At 53.0% G+C, this 25,060-nt stretch overlaps 2 protein-coding genes across 3 annotated transcripts; one reads left to right on the plus strand and one right to left on the minus strand.

The window, feature by feature from the left end:
- Positions 1-1,776: 1,776 nt before the first annotated feature.
- TUFM (Tu translation elongation factor, mitochondrial) lies at positions 1,777-5,115 on the minus strand. The gene is made up of 10 exons (XM_065892430.1): positions 5,073-5,115; positions 4,773-4,967; positions 4,122-4,288; positions 3,807-3,911; positions 3,551-3,715; positions 3,271-3,403; positions 3,083-3,187; positions 2,832-2,983; positions 2,623-2,742; positions 1,777-2,140 (listed from the first exon to the last, which is right to left on the minus strand). Exons 1-10 carry the CDS (start codon positions 5,113-5,115, stop codon positions 1,967-1,969), a joined length of 1,359 nt encoding a protein of 452 aa, XP_065748502.1. The 3' UTR covers positions 1,777-1,966.
- A 10,220-nt stretch (positions 5,116-15,335) lies between these two features.
- On the plus strand, positions 15,336-23,493 carry SH2B1 (SH2B adaptor protein 1). 2 transcript variants are annotated; one of them, XM_065892114.1, is made up of 10 exons: positions 15,336-15,427; positions 17,383-18,410; positions 18,668-18,769; positions 18,997-19,088; positions 19,201-19,376; positions 21,025-21,228; positions 21,439-21,650; positions 21,783-21,954; positions 22,427-22,526; positions 22,706-23,493. In XM_065892114.1, the coding sequence occupies exons 2-10, from the start codon at positions 17,472-17,474 to the stop codon at positions 22,722-22,724; spliced, it is 2,016 nt and encodes a 671-aa protein (XP_065748186.1). In that variant the 5' UTR covers positions 15,336-15,427; positions 17,383-17,471; the 3' UTR covers positions 22,725-23,493. The 2 variants fall into 2 exon arrangements, with proteins under 2 accessions (XP_065748186.1, XP_065748185.1); XM_065892113.1 differs by lacking the exons at positions 15,336-15,427; positions 22,427-22,526 and having other exon boundaries at positions 17,472-18,410.
- The last annotated feature ends 1,567 nt before the right edge of the window (positions 23,494-25,060 follow it).

The raw sequence follows: 25,060 nt of genomic DNA on the forward strand, positions 1-25,060 counted from the left end.
GTGTGAGTATCTGAAACCTGGTATTTGGCAGGCATGGCACTGGGGAAGACAGGCGAGGTGTTTAAAGAGGCGAGTAGAGAAAGGGGTTATCTGTAGCAGCTAACTGGCTGTTAAAAACGGGCTGGTGTGGGGTTCCAAGAGACTGGAGCTGTCTTAGGGGCCATCCGTTGGGGTTGGGAGGCAGCCCATGATGGAAGAAACAGGAGCAGGAAAGCCTTCAATTGGGTTCCTGATGTTTGCAGTGCAGATGGAGACACGTTTCTGTAGTCCTGGGAGAGGTGTAATTGCAGGCATTCCTGAGTAGCCCTTCTGATGATCATTTATTCCTAAGAGCAGAAGTCTTGAAGTTGGAAGGGAACTAAGCCTCTCCCTCCGTCAGGAATCCTGTGAAACCCTTCAGCCTCACCTTGGACACTGAAGAGGGTAAAACAAGTAACCTCGCTTTACTGTTGGACAGTACTTTTCATGAAGTTCCTTTGTCATCTCAAGTTTGCCTCGTTCTGGAATCACCGATCAGGCTTTTTGAAAACAGCTCTCAGGTTGGGCCCAAGACCACCCTCCCTTCTGAGCTGCTTGTGAACAGGTTGTCGGTCCTGAATATACTCATTTGTCAGGATCCAAGTTTGAAAGGGTGCCCATTAATCCCTGCTGAATGTTACCTTTTTTGTTGGGGGTCAGCATCTGACCGGTAATTTCAAGTTTTTATAAGTCGCAGCACTTTTTTCTTTTGGGCCGTGCCATGCAGCTTGTGGTATCTTAGTTCCCCGACCAGGGATTGAACCCTGGCCCTGGGCAGTGAAAGCAGAGCCCTAACCACTGGACTGCCGGGGAATTCCCCCAAATCTCAGCATTCTACTCCCTGTGTATTTGATAAACAGACCTTGTTAATGTTAAATATAAGTAAATGTTGAAAATGAAACTTTCATGCTATAATTTTTTTTTTAACTTGGACAAAATATTCACTTTCAGTATCCATAACTTCAGTTATGATTGATTGTTCCCAGCAGGACATGCTACAATTTCTCACTCCTGTTTGGAATTAGTAAATGGTGGTGATAACCCATCAAGCAAATTATGTATTTACCAAGTATATTTTATGTGCTGGGTAAGATACAGAGGTAAGATACAGTTCCCAGTATCAAGCTTAAATAAAGGCAGCTAGACATTAACAGCCTAGTTAACTACTCAGAGGAAACCAGGTGGGTTTGGCACCTGAACTGGGCCTGAGCTACAACCACTTTCCCGTTATCTCCCAAATATATATCCAAAATATAGCCTATTATATGTAGCGTTTTGCTAGGCAATCAGACAAAGCTCACAGAATAGCTTTCAATCCTAATTCAGCTTCTCTGCCTTTTCTCAAGTTGTCATGGCAGTGGTGACAACTTTAAGACAGGAGCTTTTCCACCCTGTACCATAGATGAACTCTTGAGGCTAGAGAGGTGATCTCAGTTCAAATGGCTCAGGGATCTCCCAAGCTATGTGTCCAGCTCCATTTTTTTTTTTTTTTTTTTTTTTTGCGGTACGCGGGCCTCTCATAGCTGCGGCCTCTCCCGTTGCGGAGCACAGGCTCCGGACGCGCAGGCTCAGCGGCCACGGCTCACGGGCCTAGCCGCTCCGCGGCATGTGGGATCTTCCTGGACCGGGGCACAAACCCGCGTCCTCTGCATCGGCAGGCGGACTCTCAACCACTGCGCCACCAGGGAAGCTCCAGCTCCAGTTTTATATTCCTCATCCTCTCCAGTGTGTACAAACAACACAAGGCAAACAAACTAGCTTTCTATTCACAGAACAGTTTATTGACCTACCTCACCTGGCCGGCCACGTGGCCCTCTGGCCAGGGGAAGTGTCAGTCTAGCCGCAACTCGGCTGGGCTGCAGCCTCTGCCCTGAGAAGGGGGCACGAGAGGCAGGAGAGAACACTGGCCAGGGCAGCCACACAAGACAGCCCCAGCAGAGGTCCAGACTCAGCTCCACTTGATGTTCTTGTCCGCCTCGGTCATGGCTGGCGTGTCAGTGACAAGGCCGGTGCCAATGGTCCGGTTGCCATCTCGCAGGGTGAAACGGTGGCCTTTTTCTAAGATCATTGGCTGCCGCAGGATTAGGGTGAGCTTCAGGTCCTCCCCGGGCATGGCAAGCTCCTGGAGGGCAGAGACAAGGACCACTCATGTTCTTCAGGGTGCCTCCATTCCCTATTTGTTTGCTACCAAGGAGGTTAAAGGTATGGGAAAATGAAGCAGGGTGACGATTCCTTCTGGGGATACCTTCATCCCAGCTGTTAGGCACATGCAAACAGCATATGCAAAGGCAGGAAAGGACTGGTGATTAGTGTTTCTAACATTTTTCTTGAGAAAAAAATGTTTAGGGAATTTTGGGTTATACAAGTTTCTTAGTTACAGGGCTTCTCTGAGCCCTTATGTAAAATACACTGGAACTCTCAACCACAGGAACTTTTCTGGGAAATCTTTGTGGGTAAATGCCACCAAAGCTAAGGAATACCGGATGAGGACTCATTCCCCCTAAATCCACTGATCCAGGCCCTTCCGTCACCAGTTCCACCTGCATCATCAGCCAGCTTCTCTTTAGAAGGGAAAAGTCCCCCACGCCGTCATATACATCGTACCTTCCCTGGAGGCAGGACAACCCGACAGGCCATGTCCCAAGTCAGGGAGAACATGACAGGCATGAAGTGGGATACAAAGGGCTTGTGGCGGCCACCCTCCTCCTTACTGAGGATGTACACCTGTGAGAGAAAACGACAGTGGAGCTGGGTGTGGCTGGAAGCACCAAGCCTCTCCACAGTGCCTGCCCACCATCACAGGGAGCCCTCACCTGTGCCTCCACCTTCTGGTGGGGCTGGATGGAACCTGGCTTGGCCATGACCAGGCCACGCCTCAGGTCCTCCCGCTTCAAGCCGCGGACCAGGGCCCCAAGGTTGTCGCCTGCCTCTGCCCTCTCCAGACTCTTGTGGAACATCTCGATTCCTAGGAGGGAGGAGGGTGTGGGGCAGAGGGAAGGCACAAGGGGTCTGCGAGGGGAGGGGTAATCCTGGAGCCCCTGGGTCCCAAGGCTTCCTTCTGTACCTGTCACCACACTGCGAATATTCTTGCTATGTCCCAGGAACTCACACTCATCTCCCCTCTTCAAAATGCCACGCTCTAGTGTGCCTGTCACCACCGTGCCCCGGCCTGGGAGAAACAGGACAGGATATCAGGGACCCCGGGTGAAGCTTCTGTGAGGGGAAGGGAGTGCAAATGAGCAGGGTCCTCACCGGGGATAGAGTACACTGACTCTATAGGCAGCAGGAAAGGCTTCTCCAGGTCCCGGGTGGGCACTGTGATGTGAGTGTCCACAGCATCCAGCAGCTTCTGCACAGACTTCAGGCCTAGCTCAGGGTCACGTTGCTATGAGCGGGAGGTGACAGGACGCTGAAACTTCCATTCTGCTCCTCTTACTTGCCAAGAGCCAGTCTCCAGACTCAGAGCAGAGCTCTGACGCCCATCCAGCCCCATCCCCAGCCAGCAGCAGCTCCTGCCCGACCCCGCCCTCACCTCAAGGGCACAGAGAGCAGAGCCAACGATGATCGGAGTCTCCTCCCCTTTGTAGCCCAACTCAGTGAGCAGTTCCCTGATCTCCAGCTCCACCAGCTCCACCATCTCAGAGTCCTGCACAGCATCCGCCTTGTTCACATACACCACCACATGCTCTACTCCAATCTGTAGGTGGGGAAAGACGTAGAGATGGTGTCCTGAGGGGCCCAACGCCGCCCCCCATTCCGCCTTCCACCCGTACCCAGGCTCTGGGTACCTGTTTGGCCAGTAATAAGTGTTCTCGGGTCTGGGGCATGGGGCCATCGTTGGCTGCCACCACCAGGATGCAGCCGTCGAGGGGAGCTGTGCCTGTGATCATATTCTAGGGAGAGGAGAGGAGAGGAAACACTCAGTGTAGGTCAGTGACCTCCCCAGCTCCCCAGCCACCTCCTTACCACCTGCTGTGACTGGCCAGGCCCACAGATCCATGATCTCAAAACCATACATCTCAAGTATTTTAACCTCCTCCCCACAAGACTAACATTTTTCCCGAGGGGGGGCAGTTCCAGGCCCTGTCCCCAGCAGCTCCCACCTTAACGTAGTCTGCATGACCGGGACAGTCAGTGTGGGCGTAGTGGCGCGCAGCGGTGCTGTACTCCACGTGGGCGGCATTGATTGTGATACCTCGGGCTCGCTCCTCCGGGGCGTTGTCAATCTCCTCGTATTTCTTAAATTTGGCCCCACCTCCCTCGGCTAAAACTAACGGAAGGAAGGGAACACACATTTCAGCTAAAATTCCACAGGTAGAGGAGGGGCTCAGGCCACACCCCTGGGCCCCTCCTTGAGCCCCTCCTACCTATACAAAGGACAGTCTGGGAGAAGCAGGCTTCCGAGACGCCCTCCTTCAACTCCTGGAGCAGAGGTAACTTCAGGTCAGAAAGAAAGGTTATAGGGCCTCAAGGGCCATCCCTGCGACTTCTCTAGGGTAACACCTCTGCTTACACGGCAGTCCCCAGGGCTGGAGGTAGGCCATTCGGGGTCCCCCAATTTATGCATCACAAACTTTTTCATGTCTACGGGAAATCTGTCTCCTGCATGCTGCAACCTACTGTCCGCCCGAGTTCCGGCGCCTGGGGTCACACTAAACACCTCTAGCAGCCTCTCCGCGGGTCCCACCTCCCTGGCTCCAGGTCCCGCCAGCAGAGCGGGCGCTGCCGGAAGCCTCCACCCCAACCCTGCTTACTTTTCGTGATGGCCGCGGTCAGTGTGGTCTTGCCGTGGTCTACGTGGCCAATGGTACCCACGTTTACATGGGGCTTGTCGCGCACATAGATCTTCTTGGCCTCCACAGCCAGGCCGCGGCACAAGAGGGGCAATGCCGGGCCCTTCAGCGGCCGCAAAAGGCCCTTCAGCAGTGGGGTCGGGCCGGCGCCGAGACCTGCCGGGGCAGAGGCTTGGAGTCAGGGCGCTGGTCTGAGCCCGGCCGCTCCCAAAGAACCCACGTGAACCCGGGCCGCAATCGCCCCCCCCCCCGCCCCCTCACCGCTGAAGAGGGGCGTCGCGCGCAGCACGGTCGAGGCCGCCATTGTGGTCGTACTGGTGCCCGGACTACTGTGTACCGGGCACTGGCGGCGGCGCGTGCAGTAAGCAAAGGCCAACTGTGGATGGAAGTCGCTTCCGGCGGAAGTGAGGGCCGAGAGGGCAAGTCTGGGAGTTTCTAGCCCCCAACCTCTATGGCCCCGTCAACTTCCGGGCGCGGGACGTAAGGCGTCCAGGAAGGTGCTGATGGCTCTCGGCTGGGTGAGGGTAGAGAAGGTTTCCAAGGCGCCCTCGGGCCTCGCGGGCTCAGGGCCCACGCAGTTCTCTCTGGTGGCACCGGGGGGCGATGTGGAGCGTCCCACAGCGCTCCTGCGCCCCGGAGGCTCATGGGCGTTGTAGTTCCCAGGGCGGCGAGCTGTGCTGGCACTTAGCGTGGGAAGGCGAGGCCAGGTCTGGAGGCACGGTCCCGTGCTCCTTGAGGCAGAAGAGGTTGTCCCGGCGTGGATGACTCCGGAGCGTCCTGGCCCCGAACCCCGTGGAGTGCGACCCGCTGCGCGGGTTTGGCGACAGATCTGGCGGCCGTGTGTCGCAGCTGGAGGTAGGACCAGGCCCTGCGGCCTGGCTGAGGAAGACCGTCCTGGGAATCTTTCGGAGGTGGGGCTCTAGTGTGACCCATCTCTCCGCTAAGCCTTTGTTTTCTTATCTGTAAAATGGGAATAGTAGTATCGACTTCATAAGGAGATGCTGACATCTGGCTCTGAGAGGAAATGAGCTGGGCAAGAGACAGAAAAGGGCTCCAGAAGCCTCCAGGTCCCACAGTCTTTGACCCTCAAATACCCTCGCTCCTGGCTCACAGCCTGAGGCGACAAAGTTTGCCGTCCACCCTTGTGGACCCTCAGCAGCCCAGAGAGTAATTCCCACGATCGTCTTTCCACCCACCCAATTTTATAGATGACCAGGTGAGAGACAAACTTCTAGTGCCTTTAAGGGCAGCCTGAGTCTTTCTTGTTCCCGCTGTGTCCCTGGCTTCTACCACAGGGCGGGGCACTCAGTGAGTACTCAATAAATGTCTGTTGACTGAATGAATGAGTGCAAGGATGACCTTTAACTTTCACATCCATCATCTCATCACCCTGGGATGATAATAGCAGCTGCTTAAGCTTGATTAATGTTTCCGAAACTCATCAGAGCGTAAGACTCAATTGACGGTGTCTGTTTCAAATAGATTCCTTAATTCCTCCCTTGGAGATTATGATTCAGTAGTGTCTGGGCATAGGCAAGGAAACTATATTTATTTTTAACACACACAAACACCCTTGTTAAACTCAGAGGAGTTTGGGAAACTCAGAATTAGAGACTTTTATGGAACAGATGTTGTGGAAATGCTTCATATTGGTTCACATTCAATGCTCCCAGTGTTATCGTGTGTAATAGGAGCCATTATTTACCTCATTTTAGCAGTGAGAAAACTGAACATAGGGTGATCAAGGAGCCCAACACGGCTAACCTCCAAAAGAGTGTGCACTTAGCCACTGCACTGGACTATAATTTAACTGTCATTTTACAATGAGAAACTTGCTAAGAATTCTGTCCTCCTGGCCCTCCAAACCCATCAGCTCTGCTTACGATGGGTTGGTACAGTATAAAAGGGTTCTCTTTGTCCCCAGCCTGTACCTCAGTCGCTCCTGGGAATTTCCTAAGACACTGTTGTCTGCCACCAGGATGTGAGATTTTGGGGGTTGGTACTTGAACTGATGCTTACTATTTTAGTGGTGCTGTATTTATTTTAATGTGTATTAGTTTGACAGAAAGACTGGCATTGTAAATATTGAGTGGAAAAAATGAATCAATTTGAAAAACTATACTTGGTAGATAAAATGGGTGGTATGAATATATGGGAAATTTGGGGAGAGGTGAACATGAATGATTGAAATTTGCAAAACACAGTGCCCGGAAAAGAGTCCAAACGGAGAGAATTTCTTGTAGAGCTATTGAGTGTAGCATCCTCTGTAATAATCAGGAGTCTTGATTTACAGATAACAGAATTTACAGGGGCTGGTTTGAGAAGAAAGGGATTTGTTTAAAAGTGGTAGGCAGCTTGGGACTTCCCTGGTGGTCCAGTGGTTAAGAATCTGCCTTCCAGTGCAGGGGACGCAGGTTTGATCCCTTGTGAGGGAACTAATATCATACGTGCTACGGGGCAACTAAGCCCGCGTGCCACAACTACTGAGCCCACACACCACAACTAGAGAGAAGCCTTTGTGCCGCAATGAAGAGCCCACTTGCCACAACAAAAGATCCCTCATGCTGCAACTAAGGGCCGATGCAGCCAAATAAACAAATCAATAAATAACAAAAAAAAGTGGTAGGCAGCTTATAGACTTGTAGGGCAGGCTGCAGAAATGGCTCCTAAGCCATAGAACTGATCTGATAAGAAAACCGCTGCTACTGCCACTGCCACCAAACACTAAATGCCAGAACTTAGACTTATCTGTAACAGTGACTGCTTATGGCACTGAAGCCACTTTTGCATCAAGAAAGTGACCTTCTCTCTGGGCTTCCCTGGTGGCGCAGTGGTTGAGAGTCCGCCTGCTGATGCAGGGGACACGGGTTCGTGCCCTGGTCTGGGAAGATCCCACTATGCCGCGGAGCGTCTGGGCCCGTGAGCCATGGCCGCTGAGCCTGCACGTCCGGAGCCTGTGCTCCGCAGCGGGAGAGGCCACGACAGTGAGAGGCCTGCGTACCGCAAAAAAAAAAAAAAAAGAAAGAAAAAAGAAAGAAAGTGACCTTCTCTCCTCTCCACCCCCAAAGCCAGGCAAATTCAAAGGCTCACGTGGATGTGTCTGATTGGAGAAGTTTAGATCATCATATTTCAGTGTTCTTGTATCAGAGGAGGCTGAGGGATGTATTTTTCTAACTTTGTTGTAAGAACAAGACTGATAGCAGGGAATTTCTCCAGATGTCCAGCCATGCTTATGACCAATATCACAGTGAAAGAGCAGAATGAATACAAATACCCAGTACGTGGATACAGTAGCATAAATTTTGGCATAGCCACTAGATGAAATGTTGGGCTCAGGGTTGCAGAGACAAGAGCCAGCCACCTGTGAAAATGCCTGTGAGCAGTGTTAAATGAAAGAAGTTTGGCCCCTATAAAAAAGAAATAGCAAGTGTACAAGGTGGGAGTGGGGACAAAGTGGAAAACAATTCTGATTTTAGGAGGCTGTAATTTGCTTGGAGAAGGAGAGATTTTTCTCGCAAACATTTCTTTTATGTGATTACAGTTAAAGAAGTTTTTTGTGCAGAATCTTGAACTCTTTAAAAAAGATGCTCTTGAAATCAAACGACCTTCTTGGTCTCCCCAGCAGTGCGTTCATTCTGCTCTATGACAGACACTTTGAGCTCCCGCTTAACAACTATTTTTTCCATCTTCCTGCAGTCAGGACCCTGATTTTGTTCAGGTGGCCCTTTCCCCAGTTCCAGGAATAAATCCTGACAGAGCTAGCCCACTTCTGCTGGTCTTATTCTCCTTGCCAGGGGGTTTGTTTAGGGTTACGTGTGTGATTCCTTTGGGGCTAGTGATTGGTAAGAGGATATCTACCTTGGGGAGGGCTTCTAGGAGAGGATCCCCCACTTTTAAGAAGGAGACACTGGCGAGATGGACATCCTTCAGATTCTGGAAGTTGTTGGGTCTGGATGGGAAGCCTGGAACTACTGTGCCCATCGTGCTCCCAGTCCATGATGAAGCCAAAATCCAGAAGAGGGCAAAGCGAAGAGGATCTTAGAAGTCTGGACTCCTCATGGTGTGAGATGACAAATGTCTTTATTGTTTAAGCCAGACTGTGTCAGAGTTGTCTCTTACTTGCAGCCAAATACACCCTAACAGATAAGTCTGCCTTACAGCACTTGGTACCCTGAGACATATTTCTTGGTTTCACTTGTCTGAGACTGAGTGACTTGAGTAGGGCAAGGACTGGGCTTCCTTTATCTCCGTATACTCTGTGCCTGGCCACAGTAGGCCTCTGTGCATGTTTACATTTGAACTATATTAATGAGCCTTCCAAACCGAAGGGTGCTACCACAGTGATGCTATGAACCTAACATATCCAAAACCGGATTCTCTGTATTCTCCCACACTCTCCCTACACATCTGAATAAATGGCACCACCTTTCTCCTTTCCCCTCATCTGACATCTATCCATTACCCAGTCCCACTTGTTCTCTCTCCAAAATAAGGCTCAGTGTGGCCACTTCTATCTCCACTGTCAATACTGTGGTTCAAACCGGGATCACCTCTCCCCTAGGTTACCTCATGACCTCTCCAGTGGGTTTCCCAGCTTCTGTCCTTATTCTCAATAACTGTCAAATCCATCCTCCACACAGCAGCCAGATCAATCTTTAAATGTGATTCAGAAATGAATCCTCCCTCAGTGACTCCTTATTACACTTAGAATAAAATCCAAACTCCTGCTTTAAAATGGCTGAACTGTATGGCAGGTGAATTATATCTCAATAAACCTACTATTAAAAAAAAAATCCAGAGTCCTCCCTGTGGCCCACAAGATGCATGATCTGGCCTCTGCCCACCTCTTTGACCCCCATCTCAGGACTATTTTCCTCTCACTCTCTCCCAGCCACACTGGCCATCCTTCTGTTCCGCAAACATCCACCATTGCTTCTACCTCAGGGTCTTTGCAAATGTTCTTCCCTCTCCCTGGAATGCTCTTCCCTGGAGATTTCCCCACAGCTTGTTCCTTCTCATCTTCCCACGTCAGATGTCACCTCTTCTGTCACTCTCTTATCAATGGTCCTCTTTGATTTTCTTCACAGCATCTAAATATCCAAAATTATCTCAGTAGTTTGCTTGTTTGGGGGGTTTGGTTTTTTTTTTTTTTTTTTCTGTCTCATCAGCTCCTGACAGTAAGAACTTATTTTTCACTCTAGGAACAGTGCCTAATGCTTAGGTGAAGAAGTATTTGTTGAAAGAAGAATTTGTTGAATAATTTCAGTTGAGCATTCAGTTAAGCATTGTCTTGGGCTTAAGTTTCTCGATGTCTTCGATGGAAGGCAAATTTTGTATTCACATTCATTTAAAAAATAAAGGTGAGTCACTGTAACTTTTGGGGCTTCTGCTTTATTATCTGTAAAATGGGGATGAGTGAAGAGGTTAAACCTGATGATCTCTAAGATTTTCTGTAGCTCTAACTTCTAAAAGGAGATGGGGTCTGCTATAATTGAAATAGGTTCTGGGGTGACCCATAATTTAGTGGCAAATTGGGGACTAGGACCCAGAGCCTTGTTGTTGGTGTCACTCAACAGACTTATTGGAAGCTCAAGGGCATCCTTCACTCTTCCCCACCAGCCAGCCTGGCAGTGTCTCCTCAGAAATCTTTCTGGACATTCTCCTTGGAACTAACCGCACTGCACTGCCTTGGCCAGGTCAGCATCAGCCCTCTCCTGGACCACTGCACCCGTCTCCTCTCTGCATCCAGTCCTAGCCCTCCCATACCGGCCCTGGATGCCCTTCCAAACGCAGAACTCTTATCACACTCATGTCACTCAGATGTGACTGGAGACATTCCAGTTGGAAACACTTTGTGAATGTCACACAAAAACTCCTAAGTAAAAGGCACTTGAGAGGCAACCTAGGTGTGTTAGTCATGCATGGCTTCCTAGAGGAGGCTACACTTTGAAGCCTGCAACCAGGGGGAGGAAGATTGGCAGAATTAGGGGAAATGGTGCGTGCAGTAGCAGAGGCAGAACCTGAGTAAAGGTGGAGTTCTTCAGCTGTCAGAATGTCCTGATTGAGCAAAGCGTGATTTGCTTGGAGGGTAGGAGGTTCTGGTCCAAGCACCAAGGTTGAATTTGACATCCCAGAAAATAGGACAAAATAAGAGAAATTTCCATCTCTTGGGGTGGGGGAGGGTCAAGATGACCTCCAGAAGAAGCCCACAAGCAACCACTTCCCCTTCAGTCAGAGACTCCAGTTTTCCTTTGAAGAGCCAGCCTCTGCCGTGCTCAGTCCATGGAGATTGATTGGAGCTGAGCCCATCCCAACCTCAGGTGATAGGTCTGTGATCCAGTGTTTACCAGTCAGCATAATCTATTCCTCATAGTCACAATTGTCTGTTCAGTGTTAGTATTCTGTTTCAACCCTCACTGGTGTACTGAAGTGCAGTTCTGGCACTGACTGCCCAGAGTTAGCACAGGCCCTGCAAGTTAAGGGCTCACTCCTTCACAAGACCGCACCCACTTCAGATGCCACCTGCAAGTGGGATCCCCCAGCCATCTCTACTTCTGGTCAACTGCCTACGGATCTGGGAGTTTCCCATGACCCCCGTCAGGTTTGATAATTTACTAGAACAACTCACAGAATGCAGGAAGGCACTATACTTACGATTACAATTATGACTACATTTTATAATAAAGGATACAAGTCAGGAACAGCTAAATGAAGAGCTACGTAGGGAGAGGTCTGGGAGGGTCCACAGAGACATAGAATCGGGGCACATCACCCCCAGCCCCCCGACACGTCAGTGTATTCACCCACCAGGAAGCCCCACTGAGCTTCAGTGTCCAAAGTTTTTATTAGGGGTTTCATTACTTAGGCATGATTGATTAAATCACTGTCATGTGACTGAACTCAATCTCCAAGTCCCCTCCCCTCCCTGGAGGTCAAACTGGCTCAAAATCCCAACCCTCTAATCACAAAGTTGGTGTTTCTGGTGACCCCATCCTGAAGCTATGTAGGGGCTTGCCATTAGTCAGCTTGTCAGCAGAAACTCAGGTGTGACCTAAGGGGCTCACGAATAACAGGCACATCTGTCACTGAGGAAATTCCAAGTATTTTAAAAGCTCTGTGCCAGGAACATGGGACAAAGACCAGACAAATTCTGTATTATACGATAGATATAGGCATTGGGTGACCTAAGCTGAGCTGATGAGACAAAACCCTATTGCACTTGCTGGAATTACTGGGAAAGCTATGATCTTCTTCTGCTAGGATTATGAAGCTGGTAGAGTGTAAGCTTGGAATGCTGGTGGCCATCTTGCTATCTATGAGGGGAAAACCTGCCTGAGGAGGAAGACAGTCCAGAGGAAAGCAGAGCTAAGAGACAGAGAGCAAGTTCAGATGGACATCGTTTGAGCCTGTGGCTCCAGCCATGCCTAACATCATTCTACCTCTGATTTTTAAATTCTGTAAACCAATAAACTCCCCCTCTTTTCATGTTTAAACTACCTTAAACGGGGTGGGGGGGGGGGTGTTCCTATTACTTGTAACTGAAAGAATCCTGAGTATTACATCCCCTGTTCATAAGGAGGAAGAAGTGTTTTCCCTTTCATATTAATACCTTGGCTTAACCTGGGCCCTGGATCCATCCTTCCCACCTTCCCCAAACTTCACTCCTTCAATTACCATCCTTTTTACTGGCTCCTCTCCCCTAGGACTTCAGACATAATCAGGTTTCCCTCAGGATTGAAACAAACAAGCAAACCTTTCCACCCTCTAAAATTGCAGCCCTCCGTATCTCTCTCCTTCCCTTTTTGGCCAAATTGTAGGGCAGCTCTAAGCATTCCTCCTCCCACTTGTTCACCTTCCATTCATTCCTCAGTCCACTACCATTGGCTTCTGCTTCCTTTTCACTTCCCTAAAGATACTCTCAACAAAGTGACCAAGCAATCTAAGTCAGTGTATTCTATAGGAGACAATGACAGTGCCCAGTACCATGGATCCCTCTTTTGTCATTTGTGTGTGAAGTGTTTGCCCAATCCCCCCACACACCACACACACACACCCACTGTATTCCCACACCCCCTGGTCTTTGGTGTGTGGTTTTTCTTCCAAATAATTAGACCTTCCAGATTTTTTTTTTTTTTTTTTTCTTTTGAGTACTGTCCTCAGGCTACTGGAGTCTTTGCTTTGACGAAGTGCCTGAGAATTGACATCTCCCAGGGGAAGCCCTAGTCTACAGCTGAGGGATGTTGGTATATGAAAGGCCCAGCTCCCTTGTTTCTGGATAAATCTGAGGGACAACTTACATCCAGGGCTCCCTTGAGGGAGGAATCAAGCTGAACGACTCTCTTCCTGAGATCACGTTTGCTTGGTTTCCTCTCCTGCGTCTCCCACTCCTTTACTAGTTTCTCCTGGTAGCACTTTTTAAATAAATCACTCGCACAAAAATTCTCATCACAGAGTATGCTTCTGGAAAATCTTACCCAAGACAACATCTCAGCACTTTCTACTTCTCTTTCTTTGCCTGCCTGTTAAATGTGGCTTTCCCCCCAGAATTAGATTTCAGGCTCTCTTCTCTCTACATATATTACTGGGATGATCTCATTCGTGTCCATGTCTTTAACCACTACTCACGTCTGATCACGACCACACTACCTTGTGCAGCTGAGGCTGTAGATCCATCTCTGCTGGACAGCTCCACCTAGTTGCCTACAGGCACCTCTTACACCAATACAGTAGTCATTAGGCACATGTGGCTATCTTAATTAATTAAAATGAAAACTTCGGTTCCGGGAATTCCCTGGCGGTCCAGTGGCTAGGACTCGACGCTTTCACTGCCATGGCCCAGGTTCAATCCCTGGTCAGGGAGCTAAGATCCTGCAAGCCGTGCAGCATGGCACAAAAAAAAAAAAAGAAAAGAAAACTTCAGTTCCTTAGTCACGTTAGCCACATTTCAAGTGCTTAAAAGCTACGTGTGGCTAGTGCCTACCAAACTAGGCAGTACTAATACAGAACATTTCAGTCATTGCAGAAAGTTTTATTGGACAGCTTAGACACATTTCCAAACCTAACCCATCATCACCAGCCCCTTACCTTTCTGTATTCCTCACCTTTCCTCTCTCCTGGACAAGGATGGGCCAACTACAGAGAAAGGGTATGTAAGAGTATCAGGGAGGAGTGGGGGGTGATCACGGAACTAGAGGCCTTTCCACTGACATCTTTTTCTGAACTGGAAGATGGAATTGACAAAGATGGTGATGAAGACCTTAACAAAGGCCATCTGGGAGTTGATGTTAATTTGGTTAGATCTGGGGTAGAGATGGGGACAAAGGCTGGTTAGGCCAGAACTTGCCCTTCCACAATGATTTTTTCCAACTCCATCCAGTAGCCTCAACCTCAAACAAACATCCTTGTGTGAGTCAGGGCATTTATCCATCTCCAATCTCGTGGGTCACGAGGCCTTTGGGTTTCAGGATAAGCACATGATCCAAGCCAATCAGCTAAAGTCAGTTCTGGAAATGTTACTGCAAATCTCAGAAAAAAAGACATGCTCCTACCAGAGTTGCTAAGCTACTGCGACTTAAGTTTGGAGCTATGGAAATCCATTTTGCCACTAAGAGAGGCATGGGGAGAGCTCAGCCTAGAGGTGAACCACAGGTTCCCAATATCTTTTGGCCCTTTTATTCAGCTGTTCCTGAAGAAGCTTGATCCATTCTTTTCAATGGTTTGAGCCAAAAGACTCCCTTATTGCTTAGGCCAGTTGGAGCTGGGTCAATGAGAGACCTGATTGATTAGGATCTCATCGTGCTCATGATTTCGACTGCCCTCTACTACACCTTAATGAGTCTCAATTTCTATATCTGGCCTTGATGTCTCTCTTCAGCTCCAGACTGTATGTCCACCTGCCTCCTGACGTCCCACAGACATGCCCCAAACTGACCTCATTATTCCTGACCCCCCAACCTTTATTTCCCAGTTCAGAGCTGGAACCTCCTAGAACCTCCAGTACTTTCCTCAGAGAAGCCAAGGTCGTAAATTCAGGCTCCGCTTCCTCGCAGGGCCTCATCAAGGTCACCCGCATCTTCCCTCCCCCAGGTCTTTGGGGGCGGTGTCCTCGAACCCCTCTGCAGCCCGGCTGGGCGCTCTAGGCTACAGCAGGCCCTTCAAAAAGCCTTCTCAACTCGCTGGTTTCCGGTACCGGTGGCTCCTCTAGCCTTCATCAGGGCCTCGGGACTCTATTCCCCTAAGGCGCCTTCTCTATGGTTGACTGCTCCCTACTGTCCCGACTTTCCTCTGGGAGGACGCTCTGGTGGGACCCAACCCCGTCCTATGGCTGCTTCTGCGGTCCCTTTTAGGCGCAACTGGAGAAGTCACTGAGCACTCCGAGACTCCCACCTCCTCAACTCTGGAAGGGTGGCACGGAATGGGAGGATGGCGGAAGTGAGTGTGAACGTGCCCTTCTTTCTCCTCGGTCTTCTCTATGGTCACTTCCTTCGGTGACGGGAAAAAGGGGGTCCCGGCGCCTGCGCAGAACCGGGCTGGGAGCTAGTCGCGGAGGCGGGGGGTGGGGCAGGGAGCGGGAGCTGCCGCCGCCGCCGGAGCTAACCGCGGGGACCGAGATGCAGGTGGGACCGGAACCGGAACCCCCCTCTTCAAGTCCCTCTTCCCTCTCCGCGACCCGGCCCCGGCGCCTGCGAGGAGCCTTGGTGGGGGCGGGCGTGGGGGACTAGAGGCAGGAGGGGCGCCCGGCCCCGGAGAGTGCAGCAGAGCGGGCTGCTTCCCTGGAGGCTGCGGCCCCGGGGAATGGGCGGGTAGAGGGTGTCCAGGGAGGAGGGTCGGGTCGGAGTGGGTTGACCACCGGGTCCGGAGGGTCCGAGCCAGGAGCGGAGCCTGCACGCTCCACCACCCGCCCTTCGGGAAATATCAGAACTGAGCCGAGAGGCAGGTGCACTGGGAAAAGGTGCCCGAGTCCTACTTGGCAGAAGAGAAACTGAGTCACCAGCTCAGGAGCCGCAGGGTCAGCGGGCCTGAAGGGGGCTGGGTGTGCCTGTGGTGCAGAGGGTTGGGTCGGCCGGTGTGAGCTGAGGTGGCCTCTGCTTGGAGATTGGTCTCTCTGCTGTGTCTGCACCTCTTGGCTCGGTTCCCCCGTGCTCCATGACTCTTTCATCTCCTGGCGTCTTCTCGTTGGTTTGGAATTGTCCCTATGGTTGGAGACATCTGAGTGTGTAGTGTCTAGGTCAAGGAGAAAGGGGAGGGGGCGCTGACCGCGGGTCTGAGCAGGAGTCTGGGGTTTGGGGAGATTTGCCTGAACTGCTTTCACCCCATTCTTGGTGCCAGTCATCTCCCAGTATAATATGGGGGAGGAACACTAACAGAAGAGCCATGGGTTGTAAATTCCATGCCCAGCTCTGCCACTTGCTAGTTGTAAGACGTTGGGAAGGCTCTTCCTTTCGCTGATTTCTCTTTGAGAAAATTGGAACCCATAAAGATAGTAATAACGGCAAGTCATTTATTGTGTGCTTACTTTGTGTCAAGCAGGGACATGTTCTGTTTAATTCTCCCAACAATTTTAGGGGTTAGGGATCATTAGCTCTGTTTTATAGATACGAAAACTGAAGCTCGGAGAGGACATGTAATTTGTTCACGATCACACAGCTAATAGGTGGCAGATATGGAATTTCATCCTAAGCCTAACTCCAGAACCTGTGGCCTTAACCATCAGGCTAACCAGCCTTTAGGGCACGCTCCCCTGTGAGAGAAGAGGGAGGTGAAAAATCCAAGGCCCCAGCTTCCTGTTGTATTTTATTTACTTTGGGGCCAGCAGAGACTTGCCCGGACCCAACCCACAGTCTGTCCTCACCTGGTGCTGCTGCCTCTGGGCCCCCGCCTGGAGGGGCACCAAAGAAGTGGGCTCTGGGCATTCCAAGCCTCCTTGACAACAGTGCTTGGGTGCTGGGCCCTGGGGTCGGCTTTCAAGACAGTTGTTTGAATCGGTCATCCATCCATCCTCCTTAATGAGCAGCCTCCCTCCTCAGAGATGGACCTCGGGGATGCATGAGGCAGGGTCTCTAAGCTCTGCAGGCCTAGCTCCCCTGAGAGCTGGGGCGGTGACTGAGGCTGGTGCAGTCAGGACTGTGCGGTGGGAAAAACAGTAGACTTGGAGTTCTGAAACTTTTTCTGAGCTTCGGGTTCCTCATCTATTACAGAGGTTGTTAAAACCTCTCGCAGGGAAAGGTAAGAACGGCACATGGGAGGCACGTAATAAATATTGAAGGATGATTTTAGAGAAGGGAGGTGACGTGGACGAGTCCCTTTTAGAGGGAGGTGCTGCACAGCCGTCCACCACGCCTGGAGCTGAAGCCAGGGAGAGTGGACTGGGGAGGCAGCAGAGTGGGTGCAGGCTAGACCTGGGAGTGGTGGGGCACGAGGATCTGGGGAGGGGAAGGGTGGCAGCGTGGTGTTCAGCCCCGTTGCTCTCTTGAGGAGTCTAGACCAGAGGAGGGAGTCTGGCTCGGGGTGGGGCTCTGGCCCCGGTCCCACCTCAGCAGTGACTCGATGTATGTGCCTCTTCCTTCTGCAGCTGCTGCCGCTCACCCTGTGTCTTCTGGCTGCTTCCCTCTTTGCTGCCCCTCCCCACAGGCTCCCCCTCTCCACCTCCTGGGGGCCATCATGAATGGTGCCCCTTCCCCGGAGGATGGGACCTCGCCCTCCCCTCCCCCCTTGCCCCCACCCCCTCCCCCGAGTTGGCGGGAGTTCTGCGAGTCCCACGCCCGGGCGGCTGCCCTGGATTTTGCCCGCCGTTTTCGCCTCTACCTGGCCTCCCACCCCCAGTACGCAGGGCCTGGGGCCGAGGCTGCCTTCTCCCGCCGTTTTGCTGAGCTCTTCCTGCAGCACTTTGAAGCCGAGGTGGCCCGGGCCTCCGGCTCCCTCTCGCCACCCATCCTGGCTCCTCTGAGTCCTGGTGTGGAGATCCCGCCACAGGACCTGTCCCTTGAGAGCTGCAGGGTGGGCGGGCCCCTGGCTGTGCTGGGCCCTTCTCGATCATCTGAGGACCTGGCCGGCCCCCTCCCTTCCTCAGTCTCTTCCTCTTCTACAACCTCCTCGAAGCCGAAGCTAAAGAAACGCTTCTCCCTCCGCTCAGTGGGTCGCTCCGTCCGTGGTTCAGTCCGCGGCATCCTGCAGTGGCGGGGGACTGGTGACCCTCCCTCCCCAGCGGGGCCCCTAGAGACCTCATCGGGCCCCCCAGTATTAGGTGGAAACAGCAATTCCAACTCCTCTGGCGGGGCTGGGACCATTGGTAGGGGACTGGTTAGCGATGGAACATCCCCTGGGGACAGATGGACTCACCGTTTTGAGAGGCTGAGACTCAGTCGGGGAGGGGGGACCTTGAAGGATGGAGGAGGCGTGGTGCAGAGGGAAGAGCTGCTGAGTTTCATGGGGGCTGAAGAGGCAGCCCCTGACCCAGCTGGAGTGGGCCGGGGAGGAGGGGCAGCGGGGCCTACCTCAGGGGGAGGAGGGCAACCTCAGTGGCAGAAGTGTCGCTTGCTGCTTCGAAGTGAAGGAGAAGGAGGAGGAGGAAGCCGTCTGGAGTTCTTTGTACCACCCAAGGTGAGGGCCAGAGGAGGAGGGTGGGTGACTGGGAGTGAGGGATTGAGCGCTGGGGACGTGGCCCACATGCCTAGCTTTGCTTAGTTGGATTTTTAAAGCTAGCTCCTGACTCTGGGTTCCTAGTGTGGGCAGGACAGAGAAAGTAGTGTTATTTGTCTAACTCCCTTGGGGTGTGGAGGGAAAGATGAATCTCGAGGGAAAGGAAAGCTGGTCTCTGCACACCAAAAGTCTGGATCTTCTTCTGTCTCCCGACTTAGGCGTCTCGGCCTCGACTTAGCATTCCCTGCTCTGCGATCACCGACGTGCGGACAACCACAGCCCTGGAGATGCCTGACCGGGAGAACACGTTTGTGGTTAAGGTAGGAGCCCTGGGCTCCCCTGTCCACTTGGAGCACTCTTAGCACATTGAAGCAAGGGATACTGATGCAAGGAGGGGCACGTATGCCAGGTACCTTGACCGTGTGTCCCTGGGGCGGCAGCTTTTCTGGGACGAGGGGTGAGAGGGAGGATGTGCTTGTTCCTGTTGGGGGTGAATTAAGGCCTCGAGACCTGGAAGTGGCCTGTGGGCCTCCTCTTGTCCCCATAGGTGGAAGGCCCCTCGGAGTATATCCTGGAGACAGCTGATGCTCTACACGTGAAGGCCTGGGTGTCTGACATCCAAGAATGCCTGAGCCCAGGGTGAGGAGCCCGTCTTCTGTCACTGAGGGGACCAGGGGGTGAGGGTGGTGAGCAGCCTTTTGCCTCTCCCCTGGTGACTTTCCTCCCAGCACCATTTTCCCTGTCTCTGCAGACCCTGCCCTGCTACCAGTCCCCGCCCCATGACCCTCCCCCTGGCCCCTGGGACCTCATTCCTGACAAGGGAGAACACAGACAGCCTGGAGCTGCCCTGCCTGAATCACTCGGAGAGTCTGCCCAGCCAGGGGCTGCTGCTGGGGCCCAGCGAGAGCAGCGACCGCCTTTCGCAGGGTAAGGGTGGAGCCTTAGAGAGCTGTGAACCTCGGGACCCGCCACGCAAGAACCCTGGCCATCAGGCCCAGGCCCTCTCTCCAGGCTCTGCTGTGCACCCCATGCCTGCTCCTCAGCTGCCACGACCAAATGTCTGACTTTTGTCCCCGAACGTGCCTGACCACAGTTTACAGTTTAGGACCATCACCATCACCAGCCCCACACGAGCCCCAGGCCAGCTCCTCTCCAGCCTTCTATGCCCGGCCTTGTCCCCTTTTCTGTAAGCCTTGTGCCGGCCACCACTCTGGCTAGAGGTAATGGTTCTCTTCTCCAGAGCTTCCAGAACGCTTTGTACGTATCTTTGTTTCGTTCCTACTCTGCATCTCTGTGCACGTGTTGACAGTACTAGATTTTCTTTTGACTCCCTACTTTTAAACACACGTGTATGCTACCCACATACATAAACACACAAAGATGTGTCTACCTGGCCCCAGCTCACCTTTCTAGACTCCACTACACCCTTTTTTTCTGATCCTCCATTCCGAGCTTCAGTTTCACTGTGCCTAGCACACAGGCTGTATGCAATGAGTAAACAAATGAATTAAAGACTCTGAAGAGCCAGAACGGACCTTACAGGTCGTCCATTCCAATCTCCTCGTTTCTCAGGCAGCTAAGAGCAGAGAGGAGAAATGGCATTTCTGAGGGCATCTGAGAGTCGCTGACAAAGACAGCGGCTATGCCAGCTTTTTGCCTGAACCATGGCACCCTGCACTCCGCATATTCCCATCCTTGGAGCACTGATTATGTACGACGTGCCTGTAGGCTCACGCCTGCCGCTCAGCAGACATTGAGGAGCGCCCCAGTACATCCTCGACCCTCTGTTAGGCTCTGGGGCAGGATGAGGAGCTCAGAGCTGCCCCGTGGGCTCACAGTCTAGCGGAGTTGGCAAGACATCACTCCCTCTAAAAAGCAGGACTCCCAAATGGAGACCCTGTGCTTAGTGTCCTTTGAGCGGCACCAGCAGGAAGCCTCGGGAGCTCAGAGAAGGAAGAGAATCATGGGAGGTGGGATAGATGGAGAATTCTACACAGGCGAGGTGAGAAAAGAACATGGCTTGGAGAAGCTAGGAGAGCAGAGACCTGAGATGGGGAGAGCCCCGGAGAGCTGGAAAAATTAGACGGGATAATTGGGTTAAAGCGGAGGACACAAGAATACAAGTTAATCTGAAGATCAGGTTGGTTAGGTTGGGAGGATTCACAGGAGAATCTTTGATGCCTCTCAGAGTTGGAGGGTTTGTCCTGCAGGCAAAAAAAGGACCCCTTTTTAACGTGAAAATATTTGAGGGATTCTACCCACCCCCATCCCCACCTCTGCAACTATAGCTGTAATTTCAACTGTTGATTCAGAAGAGATGTAGGCACATTAGGATTCTAGGACCTTGTTGGAATAACTGCAGTCCTTCAGCAATGCGTGAAGCATAAGTTAGGAGTCATTGATAACAATCAGGGCTCAGTGCCTGAAGAAAGATTCAGCATTTCAGCCAGCTGACCACCAGTGTACCCAGGGTAACCTGGCTGGTGGGGAAGTGGGCCCAAGCAGACCAATCCTCCCAAAGAGTAGCTTCTCGAGCTCTCAATTTTGCCCTCCTCTTTTTTTTTTTTTTTTCCAGGGGCATATGGGGGCCTCTCAGACCGCCCCTCGGCGTCCATCTCCCCCAGTTCCGCCTCCATTGCCGCCTCCCATTTTGACTCAATGGAACTGCTTCCCCCAGAGTTGCCCCCCCGTATCCCCATTGAAGAGGGACCCACGGCAGGGACAGTTCATCCCCTCTCGGCCCCCTACCCACCCCTGGACACTCCGGAAACAGCCACAGGTACCAGAGGTGTGAGTGTGTGTCTGCCTCCAAGCCTGGTTGACCACCTGCCTGAAACTCTTGTCTTGGGATCCTGAGGGATCTGACCTGGGGGGCTGGTGGGGGAACAGACAGGGAGTGATATATGAGGGGAAAGCAAGGCTTTTCATTTCCCAGGATGAGGGAGGCTTCTCTGACACCTCAGTTTCCTTCCCTCTCTCTTTCCTGAAGGGTCGTTACTGTTCCAGGGAGAGCCAGAGGGAGGTGAGGGGGATCAGCCCCTCTCAGGGTATCCTTGGTTCCACGGGATGCTCTCTCGACTCAAGGCCGCTCAGTTAGTGCTGGCTGGAGGTACTGGCTCCCATGGCGTTTTCCTGGTACGTCAGAGTGAAACGAGACGGGGTGAATATGTCCTCACTTTCAACTTCCAGGGCAAGGCCAAGGTGAGTGAGGAGAAGGCTCCGCTGTAGGCAGTGGGCCTGTGGGTAGAGTGGGGAGCGCTGCCATCAGGGGAGAAGGGTTCTGTGACTGGTGGGGTTCGGGCTCCTGCTTTACCCCACTCATCCTGCCCTCAGCACCTGCGTCTCTCGCTGAATGAGGAAGGTCAGTGCCGGGTTCAGCACCTGTGGTTCCAGTCCATTTTTGATATGCTCGAGCATTTCCGGATGCACCCCATCCCTCTGGAGTCCGGAGGCTCCAGTGACGTTGTCCTTGTCAGCTATGTCGTGTCCTCCCAGCGACAGCAGGGTGAGCAGAGCAGGTCTGCAGGGGAGGAGGTGCCCGTGCACCCAAGAAGTGAGGAGGTGTGTGTGCCAGAAAGACGGGGCGGGGGGCTTGAGGCGGAGAGGCTTTGTCAGGGAGAGAGGGGTAGAGAAATTTCCTGTGTGCTGGGTTTCTTGGGGAAAGGAGTACACGGGGATGTAGGAAGGCAGGGGGCTCCGTGCTGGAGCCGGGAGGAAGTGGAGAGCTGGGTTGGCGCATTCCCATTCCATCGGACCGTCTGTTCCATCGTTTGTCTGTCTCCTGGATCCATCCTCCCTGGCCTTGTCTCTGCCCTTCATCACAGCCTTGCCTTGGGCCTGCCCTTCTTGGGGGTGCTCGGTCTGATCCCCCTCCCTCCTCCCTTGATGTCTGATGTCCCTGTCTGATCTCTCCCTTTTCCCCACCCCAACGTCCCATCTGTCCCCACGTTGCCCCTCCCCCCCCCCCCCCCCCCCAGGCCGGGAGCAGGCCGGGAGCCATGCAGGGGTGTGCGAGGGAGATCGATGCTACCCCGATGCCTCCTCCACCCTCATGCCCTTCGGAGCGAGTGACTGTGTGTAAGTGTGGTCCTCCTCTCACCGCCGCCCATGATCCATCTTCCATGGATGGGGGTTGCTCAGGAGATGGGATACGGGGGAGACAGCACATGGCTCCTGGGGGGATGAGTGAAGGGGAGGCTGCTACAAGAGCTTGCCTCCCTCCACAATCAGTCTGTCTTCTTACCATTCCTATCCAGAACCGAGCACCTCCCATGACCCACCCCAGCCCCCTGCACCCCCTTCATGGACAGATCCCCCACATCCTGGGGCAGAAGAGGCGTCGGGGGCGCCAGAAGTGGCGGCAGCAACAGCCGCAGCAGCCAAAGAGAGGCAAGAGAAAGAGAAAGCGGGCAGTGGAGGGGTCCAGGAAGAGCTGGTCCCCGTGGTTGAGCTGGTCCCCGTGGTTGAAATGGAAGAGGCCATAGCACCAGGCACGGAGGCCCAGGGAGGCGCTGGATCTGGTGGGGCCCCCGGGGTAACCCTGATGCTGCAGCTCCAGCAGTTACCACTAGGGGGCGATGGAGAAGAAGGGGGCCATCCCAGAGCCATAAATAACCAGTACTCCTTCGTGTGAGATACCCTACCCCACCCTTTCTCCACTCTTCTTGCTCCCCAGCCCTCAGTTCGTGGGATTGGGGCTGGGCAGGGACATAGAGGAGCAGTGGGAATCCCCTCCCCACATGCTTCGTGACCCTTGACGGCTAAGGGCATACATGTTGGTACAAAAAGGTTCAAGAGCCCTGCTAACTCCCCAGTTCATACACTACAGGTGCCCTGTCCCCTGGGCAGGGGATTCAGGCTCCATTACCTCCCCAAGGGGCTCTTATGGTCAGCCCCATCCCTGGGGGCCATTTCCCCATTAACCACTCCTCAGCCCAAGGAAGGGTGAGGGGGAAGGGCTGTCAGTTATATTAAGGTGGTTGTTCTTGTTGTTTTAAACAAAATGGAGAAGCATAAATAAATAAAAGGGTTTATCTCAGTTCCATCGTGATGGCTGTGGCCAGTTTTTGCAGTGGGGACTGGGACAGGTGGGTCAGGAAGGCAGCCCACCCAGTGTTGCGAGCACCAGAGCTGAGACTTGGAGGGCTGGGTCAGGTTGAGTCCCTGTTGCTCTCCAGACCTGTGCTTTCGGCCCATCACTCCTCGGGGGGCCGTCCTGTTTCTTGAGCGGTAAGTGCAGAGCCAAACGGTGCTTCTCGGGGTCTCCAGCCAGGTTCTCTTAATGGGACAGGACAGTGAACGGCAGGATTGATGACCTCCAAGGAGCCTTCCTGCTCTGAATTCTTCAGTTAAGAAGTTAAGGCTTCCTACCCTAGGGAGAAAGCAGGTCGAGAGAGATTGTAGGGGGGCTGGGCTGGGGGCACAGTGGCTGTGTTGGGAGAGATTTAATGTGGCAGCCAGAGGGACCCAAGGGCAGGCTGACTGCCCCCCTTCTCAGAGCCAAGCTGGGAAGCTGCCAGATAGTTGATAAAGAGTGCTGGCTTCCACTCCTGCCTTTGCTTCTCATTTGCTGTGTGGCCTGGGCAAGGTGTAGCCTCTCCAGGCCTCAATATCCTTATCTGTAAAATGGGAAGTTTCATCTAGGTTGGAGCTGCTGACATGATTTGCTTGGCCTGGACAATGTTTCCATTGGAATTTCACATAAAAGTTCAGATTACTGGTTTCTCTTGAAAATTAGAAGATCCAGCCTCACGTGGTATCCACCTTCCACATCTGCTCCATCCCCACCAGCCCACTTCACTCACATGATGTGCCTAGCTAGGCCTGTGAGCATTTGAGTCTGCAACATCTCCTCACCCCTGCGCCCCCTCCCCCACCATTAAACCCAGGCTCTCCTCTCTGGACTGAATTGCGGCTGTGCCCTCCTCCAACCGAGGGCACCCCTGGGCTTCCCAGCTCTGTGGGTGCCAACAAGGAGGGGCCTGGTTCTGAAGAATCCCACCTGTTTTGTTGGCCCTCTCCCTTCCCCACCTCCATCCAGCTCCGCCTCTTAACCATTCTGCCTCACTTTCCTTCCCGGGCAGTGTGGAGTCTACACTTCGATGCCCCTCAGCCTCTGCCCCCACCTCCAGGAGGCCCTATGACCACGCGTATGACCTTGCTATTCTGGGCCTTGCGTCCTATTGGGAGATGGACAGGAGACAGCTGGGCTCACAGGCCACCCATCCTGGGGGCTAGATGGGGGAAGCCTGCTGTCTCTCCTGGTTTTGTCTAATCCCTGGGGCTACCCCAAACCTTGGCCTCAGGAGACTGGGGATAGGATTGGCCTTGCAGAGGGAGGGGATGGTTCGTGGACCTGGATGCTGTGTTCTCAAAGTGAGATGGCGAGTGAAGGCTGTGGCGCCCCAGGGTAAGCAGGACCTGATCCTCTCCTAATCTAGCAGCAACTGGTGCTACGAGGCTCCCCCCTCCCCCTAAATCCTGCCAGCCCTCAGGGACTCGCCTTCTGAAGATGTGCGGGGGGGGGGGGGGGGGGGGGAAGGGCACAAGAGCCTCCTCACCGCCCCCGCCCGAACCCCCAAGATTTGCATGTCTTGGCTGGAGGAGCCTAA

This window comes from Phocoena phocoena, chromosome 15 (genome assembly GCF_963924675.1).
Source record: "Phocoena phocoena chromosome 15, mPhoPho1.1, whole genome shotgun sequence".
Lineage (NCBI taxonomy): Eukaryota > Metazoa > Chordata > Mammalia > Artiodactyla > Phocoenidae > Phocoena > Phocoena phocoena.